This window comes from Canis aureus, chromosome 21 (assembly GCF_053574225.1).
Source record: "Canis aureus isolate CA01 chromosome 21, VMU_Caureus_v.1.0, whole genome shotgun sequence".
Taxonomy (NCBI): domain Eukaryota; kingdom Metazoa; phylum Chordata; class Mammalia; order Carnivora; family Canidae; genus Canis; species Canis aureus.
The window spans coordinates 13,333,750-13,346,983 of NC_135631.1; the positions used below are offsets into that span (position 1 = coordinate 13,333,750).

General features: G+C 44.9%; 1 protein-coding gene across 2 annotated transcripts in view; it reads right to left on the reverse strand.

The window, feature by feature from the left end:
* LRP4 (LDL receptor related protein 4) overlaps window positions 1-13,234 on the reverse strand; it is a 52,252-nt gene that overhangs the window by 8,121 nt on the left and 30,897 nt on the right. For both annotated transcript variants that reach the window (XR_013359972.1, XM_077863102.1), the window contains exons 24-34: window positions 13,127-13,213; window positions 12,849-13,020; window positions 10,676-10,838; window positions 10,328-10,553; window positions 9,667-9,970; window positions 7,713-7,931; window positions 7,413-7,547; window positions 6,468-6,576; window positions 4,867-5,011; window positions 4,483-4,596; window positions 3,627-3,762 (exon numbers count right to left, since the gene is read on the reverse strand). Coding sequence is in view for 1 of the 2 variants with exons in the window: in XM_077863102.1 (XP_077719228.1) it covers window positions 3,627-3,762; window positions 4,483-4,596; window positions 4,867-5,011; window positions 6,468-6,576; window positions 7,413-7,547; window positions 7,713-7,931; window positions 9,667-9,970; window positions 10,328-10,553; window positions 10,676-10,838; window positions 12,849-13,020; window positions 13,127-13,213 (1,810 nt within the window). In the remaining variant the exon portion in view is untranslated. The remainder of the gene's footprint in view (window positions 1-3,626; window positions 3,763-4,482; window positions 4,597-4,866; window positions 5,012-6,467; window positions 6,577-7,412; window positions 7,548-7,712; window positions 7,932-9,666; window positions 9,971-10,327; window positions 10,554-10,675; window positions 10,839-12,848; window positions 13,021-13,126; window positions 13,214-13,234) is intronic.

Here is a 13,234-nt window from a genome sequence, read left to right on the forward strand (position 1 = left end):
CCCTTAAATGTTTTTTTTTAAAAAAGATTTATTTATTTATTTGGGGGAGAGAGAGAGAGAGAGAGAGAAAGAATGAGAGAGAATACGAGTGGGGGCAGGGGAGCCCAGGGAGAGAGAGTCTCAAGCAGACTCCCAGCTGAGCACGGAACCTGATGCAGGACTGAGATCATGAATGACCTGAGCCAATCAAAAGTCAGCTGTTCAACTTACTGAACAATCCAGGAGCCCCATGCTTAAATGGGTTTTAGGGATGCCTGGGTGGCTCAGTGGTTGAGCGTCTGCCTTTGGTTCAGAGCATGATCCCGGGGTCCTGGGATCAAGTCTTGAACTGGGCTCCCCACAAGGAGCCTGCTTCTCCCTCTGCCTGTGTCTCTGCCTCTCTCTCTGTGTCTCTCATTAATAAATAAATAAAATCTTTAAACAAAATTTTTAAATAAATATATAAATAGGCTTTAAAAAAGATTCCTCCAAAAAGGAGAAGTAGGTTTGGAAGTGAGCTGGAAGTCTGCTGACAGAATGCTAAGGTACCAATGGGAGGATTTATTAAACTACCAGGATGAGCTGGAAGAAACTACCAGCCAACCAAACCTCTGATTGGATACAGATTATCACAAGGTCTAAATAGACCTTGAAAAAAATTGTTTTTCTTCTCTTCATTCTTTCACCAGGGAATATGCAAGACATCCAGAGGGAGGGCTCAGAGAACCAGCTTGAAATGCTAAGAAGGTAACTTCTTTGTGGCACATTATGAACAGGCAATTAAAGGCATATCCTAAAAGGCTAGAGAAAAGCTATTTAAAAGAGCATTTGAAACCAAGATGCATGAAGTCTTCAAATAGACTCTGAATTTAAGAAAATATCTTAGTAGGGTTCAGAAGTTTTCTAAATTATCCTAAAGAAAATCAGATTAATCATGATTGATAGTACTTAAAAGTTAGTAAAAAAGCTACATGTTTATATCTGGATGTTTGCCTTTTTTTTTTTTTTTTTTTTTTTTTTTAAGATTTCATTTATTTATTCATGAGAGACACAGAGAGAGAGGCTGGGACATAGGCAGAGGGAGAAGCAGGCTCCCCACTGAGCAGGGAGCCTGATTCAGGACTCGATCCCAGGACTCCAGGATCACGACCCGAGACAAAGGCAGACACTCAACCACTGAGCCACTCAGGGGTTCCGGATGTTTGCCTTTCTGTATAAACTAAAAAGAGAAAATGGGGCAAATAGAATTAATTCGATCATGTGCAAATTTTATTTTATTCATTTATTAATACCCTAATTCTAGTTCTCAGACTTTATTTTTTAAAGATTTTATTCATTTGAGAGAGAGAGAGAGAGAGAGCATGTGTAGGAGTTGGGGTCAAGGGATGGACAGAGGGAGAGAGAAGCAGGCTCCCAGATGAGCAGGGAGCCTGACACGGGGCTCAATCTCAGGACCCTGGGATTATGACCTGAGCTAAAGGGAGATGCTTAACTGACTGAGCACCTAGGTGCCCTTCTTTTTTATTTTTTAAGTAAACTCTACACCCAGTGTGGGGCTTGAACTCATGACCTTGAGCTAACGAGTCACATGCTCTACCAACTGAGCCATCCAGGCACCACGCAAATTTTATAACTGTAAAGACATGAGTCTAAAATAATAATAATAATGATAATAATAATAATAATAATAATAATAATAATAATAAAATAAAGACATGAGTCTAGAGCTCTCATTTGGGATTATTATATTTCTGCTTCCAGAATTGAAATTAATTATCTTTTAAGCTGAAGTTGATACTGAAAATAAGGAGACCAGTATATCACAATGGAAAGAAAATGTCTTAATAGAAAAATGTCTAGAAAGATAGATATCAAAATAGTAATAATAGGAAAGTAAATCACTATCTTGAAAAGGTATCTACATCCTCATTCACTGTAGCATTATTTACAATAGGCACAACATGGAAACAACCTATCCACTGATGGATGAGTGTATCCACTGATGGATGAGTGTATAAAGAAAATGTGGCATATATATATAAGGTGGAATTTTTTTCTTTCTTTTTTCTTTTAAAAATTTTATTTACTTATTTATTTGAGAGAAAGAGAGAGCACAAGTAGTGGGGAGGAGCAGAGGGAGAGGGACAAGCCAACTCTGAGCTCAGAGTGGAGCCCAATGCAGGGCTTGATCTCATAACCCTGAGACTATGACCTGAACTGAAATCAAGAGCTGGATGCTCAACAGACTGAGCCACCCAGTTACCCCAATATATAATGGAATATTATTCAGAAAAAAAAAAAAAAGACATTCTGCCATTTGTGACTATATAGGTGGACCTTGAGTACATTATGCTAAATGAAATAGATGGAGAAAGACAAATACCATGCAACCTCATTTATACTGGAATATGAAAAAAAACAAAGAACCCAAACTCATAGATTGGTGTTTGCCAGAGGTGGGAGGTAGCAGGGATGGATAAAATGAATGAAGGTGTTCAAAACATGCAAATTTCTAGTTATAAGATAACTAAGTCCTGGGGAAATAATGTACAGCATAGTGAATATCATCAACAATACTATATTCTACATTTGGAAGTTGATAAAAGAGTAAATCTAAAAAGTTCTCATCATAAGAAAAATAATTTGCGGCTATGTGTGGTGATGGATGTTAACTAAACTCACTGTGCAAATCATTTTGCAATTTATACATATATCAAATAAAAAATATTAAGAGTAACTATATATCAGGCTTCTTTCTTCTTTTTTTTTTTTTTTTAAGATTTTATTTATTTATTCATGAGAGACATAGAAAGAGAGGCAGAAACACAGGCAGAGGGAGAAAAAGCAGGCCCCATGCAAGAAGCCTGATGCGGCACTCCATCCCAGGACCCTGGTATCACGCCCTGAGCCAAAGGCAGAGGGTCTCAACCACCGAGCCACCCAGGCTTCCCTATATTGGGCCTATTTCTTAATTTCTATCCATACTTCCACATTATTTTTCTTGCAAAGCATAAATAAAAAAAACATGAGAATTTCTCTAAATTAAATGTAATATCATATTCAATCAAATTTAAGATGTGTCTTATTTTATATTTATATTGTTAGAATATAAAACCAACACCTCTGGAACAGGAATGTGTCTTACAATCAGTGGCATCTCAAAAAACAAACAAACAAATAAACAATCAGTGGCATCTCACAATTGATGTTGGTCATTTTTTCAGTTGACATTCTCAATTAGAATGCATCTTAAACTGATAGTACCATCAATTTAATTAAATACATATTTTATACTTGATCTGAGAACTGTTCATGGTTATGCTTGCTTATTTAATAATAGGATGTGTGTGTGTACATCTGTACACACATGTGCACATACATGCATGTGTGTCTGAAGTCATTATAAGCTAAGGCTATCACAACCCTGAGGATGTTCCAAGTCCTAAAGCCACACCCCAGAGATCACTATGACTTGGTGGCTTCTAAGTAAACTGTAGAAGACCATCTACTAAACAGGTTGTATGAAAATGTCACAGAAAAGGAGGAATGCCATAAAGGAAATGACTGAGCTATGAACGCGGTCTTCTGCTGGTGAGAGATGGTGATTTGGAAAAAAGAGCCCTGAATCCCATACTGAATACACTTACCTTCCTTCAACCTCCTCCAGAGATGTGCGGGTCCGGGTGGTAGAGGAATGCAAGGTGGTAGGCAGTGTGTTGGGTAGCACTGGGCTCCTTTCACTTATGCTGGTAGCCTTGGGAGCTGGGGGCACTACACCAGGTACTGGAGAGAAAAAGAGGACTGGAGTGAGTCCCTGGAACCCTCAGTCTCTACATATGACCCAAGAATAGCACCCTGGGACAGCTGATGAAGCAATCTTATAGCTACCCTAATCCTAGGCATCCTTATTAGAGGCTCTTAATTCCGTAAAAAAAAATGGATTTGGGCTCCAATATTCTCTTAATTCTGTATAAAATGGACTTGGGCTCCAATATTTTCTGTAAAAGATTTTATTTGTTTCTTTGACAGAGAGGCAGGGGGGTGGGTGAGGGCACGCACAAGCAGGGGGAGTGGCAGGCAGTGGGAGAGGGAGAAGCAGGTTCCATGCTGAGCAAGTAGCCTGATGTGGGGCTTGATTTGAGGACCCTGGGATCATGACCCAAGTCAAAGGCAGACACTTAACCAACTGAACCACCCAGGCACCCCTGGGTTCCAATATTATTAGCTCTGGATGGCTCGCTGGTCCACAAAGGTCAGGAAAAGATAGCAGTTTACAGGCCACAGCAGGGATCAGGGAACTAGGAGACCTGAATTCCATTCTAGTAAATGCCAGAAGCCTGACACACCCAGATTTGTACTATTCCAAAGCTCAAATTAATTGTTCTCAGTCACTTTGCGTTACCCCCTGAAGCAGATCCCATCTGAAATGACAAAGCTGAGGCTGATGATCTCCTGCCACTCTTAGGGCTCTGCTGTTCCAGGGGGCAATTCAATCCAACTCACCAAGGGAGCAGGGCCGGCCATCTGGCTCATCAGGACATGCACATACAAAGTCTGAGGCTCTGGCAAAGCAGAGGTGGGTGCAGCCTCCATTGTTCACACCACAGGCATTGGTCCCTAGAGGCAAAGTGGGTGAGTATCTGGTTTGGGATAGAATCAGGTCTCCCAATTTGACACTTCTCAGAAAGGAGGAGCCCCAGGGCCACCTCACCTTAGGGCAGTAGGGCAGAAGGGGTACAGCCACATGGGGCTGAAAAAGGTCTAAGAGCTTAAAATGGGAACCAAAAGGCTCCCTGTGAGTCTCATTGTCTTGGTCATTAAGAGCCCTTGGGAAGACAAACCACCCCACTAATGGTAAGGAAGCAGGCTCAGGACCCGGGAGCCCACCTGTCTGTCGTTGGGGAGAAACCACAATGATATCCATGAGCCCTTCTACATTCGCCAACACTGTCTCCTTGTTGCGGCCTGAGTACTTGTCAACACGCTGGATTGACTTGGTCTGCCAGTCTGTCCAGTAGATCCACCTGTCCTGCTACTCAACAGGAAAACCCAATAAAGGGTAAATTTTATTCAACAGTCTGACCCCAGTAGATCTCCTGTGCTTCAGGATATACATTCCCTCTGCTGAAATGCCCTCTATGTCTCTTATCCAGCACACACTTGCAGGTGTCCCCAATATGGCACCATCCAGGAAAGCTCCCCATAATCCATACAGAATTCACCCTTCATGCTGTTCCATGCCTACTACCTTTTATGCTCCATGGTCATTCGTTTACATGTCTGTCATGGAAGATTAAATTCTTCAAGAACAAAAAATGTATTTATCTCTCAATTTTTAGCACTCACACCCAATCCTCAGTTAACTGAGTGGCTCAATGAATAATGAGTTCTTGTACCTAGCAAATAGGAGTAACCTGGGGGCAGGGGGTTCTTCTAAGGTCCCTACTCTTCTGGGCCCTTCACTTAGAGCCCTGGCCCAAATCTTCTGGTTACTTCTGGGGAAAGCTGCCATCTAATGCAGTGATCCTGAGATTCTCAAGCAGGGGTGGGGAGGGAAGAGAAGGTGGTTCCCTCCTGCTTCTGGGTATATATGAGAAATCAAAGGGGACACTTAAATATTGAGAAATCATATTCAATATCATCTTGTAGTTTGATATTGCAGTATGGCATGGGAGAGGCTTATCGTTAAGTATAGCCAAAATCTTATTGGCTGGCAGGATATCATGTACAACGCAGGTTTAAGTGGAAATTTGTCAAAAAGACCAAAGATTTTTAAATGATTGAGAATCCCTGTTTTGGCCTCAGGCTTGGTAGATCTCCTTTTTCTCTTCCCTGAATTGTCGTACAGGGTTAGAACTCAAAAATGACAGCCAGCAATAATTAAAATGATTAAAAATAACATGCACTGAGTACTAGATAGTGTGCTAATGCTTTGTGTATATTTCAGTTGGACACCATTATTAAATGGTAATGGTAAGTGAAGCTTAGAGAAGTTCAGTATCTTGTCCAAAGTTGCACTTATTCAATGATACAGGCGGAGCTTGAACCCACAGAGCTGGCAGATTCGAGGCACTTAGTAAACACATGCCAACTGGCTGGTTGCCTCAAAACTCTGGCTCATAGCCACTCCACCCTACTGCCACTAAGCAAGCTGCCTGGGCTCAGATGTTGGAAACACAGCATTACAATCAACTAGGGAATCTGTTAAAATACACATTCCTGAGCCCAACACTCACAATGCAGATTCTTTATATCCCAGGGCCCAGGAACCTACATTTGAGAGCCCCTCCCTCAAATGCTAGAACATGGAGTGGTGGGATAGGAGTAGCAGGCACACCATGGCAAGGTGTCAGTGTATGGGAAATGCCCCTAAAATGGGTTTCCATGGCATGCCTGTGGAGAAGCAACTAGGATAGAGGCTGTCAACTTGGAACCCTGAGGAAACACCCCTCATCAAGGAGGTTTAGTTGTCTCTCCTGAGCCAATACCTGGGTGAGAGCAAAGGGGTGGGAGACATGGCTGAGTAACACCTGCCGTAGCTTCCCATTGAGGTCAGCGCTCTCAATGCGGTCCAGATGTGCATCTACCCAATAGATCCTATGAAGGAAAAGAGAGAAGGTGGCTGCTCAAAATGATTGCCAAGAAGCCGAGTCCTTCCCCCCAAAGAAGCTATCTGTCCCCCTCCTGAGCTGAACCAGTAGTTGCTGTGAGCAGTCAAAAAGCACCCTTGATAATCAGAGGTCATTGAGAGTCCCAAAGCTGAAGAAGAAAAGCTGGTGACTCAAGTAGGGGGCGAGGGGGCAGAGCTGTCTGGGTATGGAGTAGAGAGTCTAGTGACCAGGCTCATCTTCAGTAACCTGATCACTCTTTGACTCCTTCCCAAGAATTGAAGCCCACATTCTTGAGAATACTCTTTAAGAAGAGATCTCAGTCTAAAAGGACATCACTGAAGTTAAAGGATGAAAGCATTCCTCTTCGCTAGCCCAGCTCTACAGGTGCCTTTGATTGTTTTCTCCTGTTCTGGGGGCAGAAAGGGAAACAGACTGCCTCAAAGCCTCTGTCACCCTCTTCTCCCACCCTCTAGCATTTTTGATCTAGACAAGGAGTTGTGAATTCCAATGAGTGGAGGGATCAGAAAAGTAACACGCAAAAAATCAGCCTTCAACAGGTAGGGAGGGAGTCATGGGACTGGTGGTCCAGCCAGAGGATGTGTTCTGCTAAAGACACTCAAATCAAAAACATGTAAACCATACAAATAAAATCCATCTGAGGACTGAGGGCCAGGTTCAGAGTATATCTTCTCATCCTTCTCACTGCTTTTTCCTCCTTACCTAACAAAGAGCTTTCCATCTTTTCATTTTCACTGTCTGAATCTCAACCATCCTTTCATCTGCCCACCCAATTTCAGGAAGCTACCAGGACAAGGTTCCCACCTGCGGGTATCATAGTCCAGGGTAAGGCCATTGGGCCAACCCAGGTCTGTGTTGATGAGGACCTTCCGCTCAGAGCCGTCCAAATTTGCCCGCTCAATCTTGGCAATGTGGCCCCAATCCGTCCAGAAGAGGTACCTGAGATACAACACTGCCATCATCACCAAGGCATGGGAAGATAACACCCAGGGGCTGAGAGAATACAGGGGACACTTGGATACCATTAATATATAGGCATCTTCCAAGAAACTCTTCATTGGGGGCTTTTTTCCTGGGTCTCTCTTCTGTTGGCCATTAACTTACCCCTTTCGGGGAAAAACAGCAATGGCCCGAGGCTCATCCAGGCTGTTGTTGATCAGCACCTTGCGGCAGGAACCATCTAGCCTTGATGCTTCAATGGTATTTCGACCTGTATCTGTCCAGTACAGATTCCTGGCCACCCAGTCTACTGCCAGCCCATCGGTGGTCTTCAGCCCACGCCCGATCACTGTTTCCATGTTGCTGCCATTCAGATCCGCTCGCCTAGGGAACAGCCCAGTATTGGATAACTGACCTGACTGACCAGAAATAGACTGAAACATCCCCCTCCTTTTTAAAGTTATATTTATTTAAGTAATTGCTACACCAAGATCATGAGTCACATGTTCCTTCAACTAAGCTAGACAGTCACCCCTAGACTGGAACCCCTTTAATCCATGTTCCTTTAAGTAGATCCTTACTAGACTGCAAGCTCCACAGAGGCAGAGACCACATATCTACCAGTACATTCCTCAGCACCTAGCACAGTAGATACTCAAAATATTAGCAGAATTAACAAACAAGACAGCCCAGGTGGCTCAACGGTTTAGCACTGCCTTCAGTCCAGGGTCTGATCCTGGGGACCCGGGATCGAGTCCCACGTCGGGCTCCCTGGATAGAGTCTGCTTCTCCCTCTGCCTGTGTCTCTGCCTCTCTCTCTGTGTCTCTCATGAATAAATAAATAAAAAATCTTAAAAAAAAAAAAAAAAGAATTAACGAACAAATTCTCGGGAGGACAGAATATTTCCTGCTATAAATAGGAGGTGTTTGGGCCCATGTCTTACAGAAGACAGGTTAGTAATTCCCCATATAACTTAAGGAAGTGATAAGGATTGCTAGGTGGTAATGATAAGAAAAGTAAATTTGTCAAAATCTACCCATGTATTTTTACATTAGTCCTATACCAGGTACTTCAACCACAGGATGGGAGTATGTCACAAACACTTAAGGAACTTCTCTAAACTACATATTCCTACCTGTTACCAGCATGAGATTCTTTTTTTTTTTTTCTTTTAAGATTTTGTTTATTTATTTGAGAGAGAGAGCACAAGCAAGGGTGAGGAAGAGAGGGAGAAACGGGCTCCCCACTGAGTAGGGAGCCTGATGTGGGGCTCCATCCTAGGACCCTGGGATCGTGACCTGAGCCAAAGGCAGATGCTTAATCAGCTGAGGCACCCAGGCATCCCTCAGCATGAGATTCTAATACACCCAGTAGGGAGAACAAAGGTGAATGAAAGGTGAATGCCCCTATATTTTCACATGAGAATCTCTGCCACGGTAAACCTCTCATACTAGTGGCAGGGCATCACATTCCTCAACTACGATGGGATAAAAAAATTGGGCAGCCCGGGTAGCTCAGCAGTTTAGTGCCACCTTTGGCCCAAGGCGTGATCCTGGAGACCCGGGATCGAGTCCCATGTCAGGCTCCCTGCATGGAGCCTTCTTCTCCCTCTGCCTGTGTCTCTGCCTCTCTCTCTCTCTCTCTCTCTCTCTGTCTCTGATGAATAAATAAAAAAAATCTTTTTAAAAACTGACAGAATAATAAAAAGTGAAATAAAACAAAAATATTTTTAAAACAGCAAAGTGCAACCCTGTGAACAACCACAAGCCTCAGCATTTGGGCAGGACTCCTGTATTGTAATACAGATACATGGCCTACTCATCACTGAGTCTTAGGGGATCTTTGGAACTCCCGCAGGGCCCAATAGTAGGGTAAAGGCTCCAGATCCCCAGCCTGACTGTTTTACATAATGGGCTTCTATTCATCTGGAAATAAATAACAACAACAACAAAAACAACCAAAATTTGAACTGTATTATAACTGATAAGCAAACAAATCAGGATCAGAACTCATGACCCAAGCTATCAAATCATTCAGTCTATTTAGAGGTCAACACGGACCTCCATCAGGGATCAGAAATGGGTCTGTGTCCTCTGGAGATTTCAGGGACACTCATACCTGATAACATCCAGGAACACATCCGTATAATAGACCTTTCCATCCACACTGTCATAGTCCAGGGAGATGACATTGTTTAGCTCAGGAACAGGGATGTGCACATCTGTGTGGTCGCTAGTGTCCAGCGAGATACGCCGGATGGAGCCACGGCTGGAGAAGAGCAAGTAGGTCTCGGGAGAGGGATCGCAGGTCTTCCCATCTCCCTTCAGCTGGATGCCAGTGGGGCAGGCGCAGGAAAAGCCCGAGGGCCGAGGCAAGCAGAGGTGGGAGCAGCCGCCATTTCTAGAGCCACACTTGTTAAAACCTGGTGAGGCGAGAGGCACGAGCTTTGACCAGCCTGGCTTAGTGTGTGAAACTTACAAAGGCCCTAGTTTCTTGTGCCTGATTGTCTGCTGTTCTAAGTGACAGAATTTAGTGACTGGCACAGATGAGGGAGAAGGAGCAGGTGTGTCTCCCTTCAGGAGTCTTTTAAAGGTGACAGCATCATGCAGTTGTAGTACGAGCCATACCCAGATGGAACACAGCCTGATTTAGGAAGGGGTTCCAGTAGGTCCTTGTCTCTGACATTGTAAAAGAATCTCTCTGTACTCTGGACCTGTCTCTGGCACTAAAATACGCCCCAAAAGCCAGCTCTGATGCACAGCCCCATGGGTCCTCTTACCCAGTGGCTGTGCCCGGTCCACAGCCTGGATGTCCATGAGGCCCGGCAGGTTGGACCTCACCAGGATGACATTGCTGCCAGTTCCCTTGTCAGCACGGTGGATGCTACGGGTCTGCCAGTCAGTCCAGTAGATATAGGAGTCAAGCAGGGTGAGGCCATATGGGTGCTGCACAGGTGACACCAGTGTGTGCCGACTGCCACCATTCAGGTCGGCAGCTTCAATTCGCTATAGTGAAAGGAGAGGGTGGGGGATGGCTATGAGTAGACCAGGAACCCAGACTGGAGATCCTCAACAGTCCTCTTCTGTCTTCCCAGGTTTCTGGGAAGCAACAGGAGCAGGACTCTCACCTCTGTATGGGCATCAGCCCAGAGCAATTGGGAACTGGCCTTGTCCACGGTCAGCCCATTGGGCCATCCGAGGTTGTTGCTGATGAGCACAGTCCGGTCTGAGCCATCCATTCCAGACCGCTCTAGCTTTGCGTTCTCCCCCCAGTCTGTCCAGTACATGAACCTAGGCAAGGAAAAATACATGCTGCCATGTCCATAGCTCCTTAATTTTTTTTTTTTTTTAATTTATGATAGGCACACAGTGAGAGAGAGAGAGGCAGAGACACAGGCAGAGGGAGAAGCAGGCTCCATGCACTGGGAGCCCGACGTGGGACTCGATCCCGGATCTCCAAGATCGCGCCCTGGGCCAAAGGCAGGCGCCAAACCACTGCGCCACCCAGGGATCCCTCCATAGCTCCTATATACCATAAGTACTGACCATAGGCCAAATGCTATGAAAAGTATTTTATAAAAAATAGAATTATCTATGGGTATAGAGTTTCAGATTTGCACTTTTTCTCCAGAAAAAGTTCTGAAGATCTGTTTCACCATAATATGAATATACTTTACCGAGCTGTACACTTAAAAAAATGGTTAAGATGGGGGCACCTGGGTGGCTCAGTGGTTGAGTGTCTGCTTTTGGTTCAGATAGTGATCCCAGGGTCCTGGGATCGAGTTCTGCATCGGACTCCTCCCAGGGAGCCTGCTTCTCCCTCTGCCTATGTCTCTGCCTCTCTCTGTGTCTCTCATGAAATAACTAAAAATCTTGGATCCCTGGGTGGCTCAATGGTTTGGCCCCTGACTTCAGCCCAGGGTGTGATCCTGGAGTCCTGGGATCGAGTCCCACATTGGACTCCCTGCATGGAGCCTGCTTCTCCCTCTGCCTGTCTCTGCCTCTCTCTATGTCTCTCATGGATAAATAAATAAAATCTTAAAAAAAAATAAAATAAAATAAACAAGAAAAACCAAAAATTTAAAAAAAATGGTTAGGATGGTAAATTTCATTTTTTAAAACTTAAAAAAAATATTTTAGGGCAGCCCCGGTGGCGCAGCGGTTTAGCGCCGCCTGCGGCCCAAGGTGTGATCCTAGAGACCCGGGATCGAGTCCCATGTCAGGCTCCCTGCATGGAGCCTGCTTCTCCCTCTGCCTCTGTCTCTGCATCTCTCTCTCTCTCTCTGTGTCTCTCATGAATAAATAAAATCTTTTAAAAAATATTTTATTTATTTACTTGACAAAAAGAGAGAAAGAGAATGCACGCACAAGCATAAGCAGGGGGAACAACAGGCATAGGAGAGGGAAAAGCAGGCTCCCTGCTCAGCAGGGAGCCCAACTCGGGGCTCTATCTCAGGCCCTTGGGATCGTGACTTGAGCCAAAGGCACTTAACCAACTGAGCCACCCCAGCCCCCTATATATTGCTTTTTATCACAATTTTTATGTATTTTTTTTTTAAGATTTAATTTATTTTAGAGAGAGAGCAAGAGCATGAGCAGGAGGGGCAAAGGGAGACAAAGAAACAATCTCAACATTTCAGTCTCCACATTGAGCGCAGAGCCTGAAACAGCTCCATCTCATGACCCTGAGATCACAGCCTGAACCAGAACCAAGAGTCAGATCCTCCAACTGACTGAGCCACCTGGGATCCCCTACCAAAATTATTTTATTTTATTTTTTTTTTTTATTTTAAAATATTTTATTTATTTATTCATGAGAGACACAGAGAGAAAGAGGCAGAGAGAGAAGCATGGCTCCATGCAGGGAGCCTGATGCGGGACTCAATCCCAGGACTCCAGGACCACACCCCGGGCCAAAGGCAGGTGCTAAACCACCGAGTCACCTGGGCTGCCCTCCCAATTTTTTTTTTAAAAGAATTTTCCACATATTCTCTCAATCCTCCCAAGAGCATGAGGTATACATTTTCACTATCACTTCCACTTACTGTGAGGAAGTTGTGGATCAGAGGTTAAAAATGGGACCCAAAGGGACAAACGCAGCTAATAAATAGTAAAGGAAGTTGAATCCTGGATTTCTGACTCCAGGGCTCATGCTCTTTACCTCTACATTAGCCCTCTGCCCTGAAAGAAGTCACAAGGAGCAGAAGGGCCCGACGGTGGCCAGGCTCCATGTTCCTATGAGGCACGCTGCTTCCTTCCGTCTACGCCCACGCCCGCCAGAGCCACAGAGCCGGCTCTCACCCCATCTCATGGTACAGCACGATGGCCCGTGGGCTGTCAAGGTTCTCCCACACCAACACCTTCCTCATGGACCCATCCAAGTTGCCCACTTCAATCCGGTTGGTTCCCGTGTCTGTCCAGTACACTTTCCGGCCGATGGCATCCACCGCGAGCCCATCTGTGGTTTGCAGCCCTGCAGGAAGTCAAGAGCGCACACTGGCTCCTGCCTTAAAACAGATGGGCTACTTCCCGAGTTCTGTAGCCAGACAGGTGGTCCCCGGGCTGGGAGCAAGGCCCACCTGTGGTGATGATGTCCTCGTGCTGTGAGCCATCCAGATTGGCACGGCTGATGCTGTGCAGTGTACTGTCTGACCAGTACACCTTTCCTGGAAAGGGAAGGCTTGGCT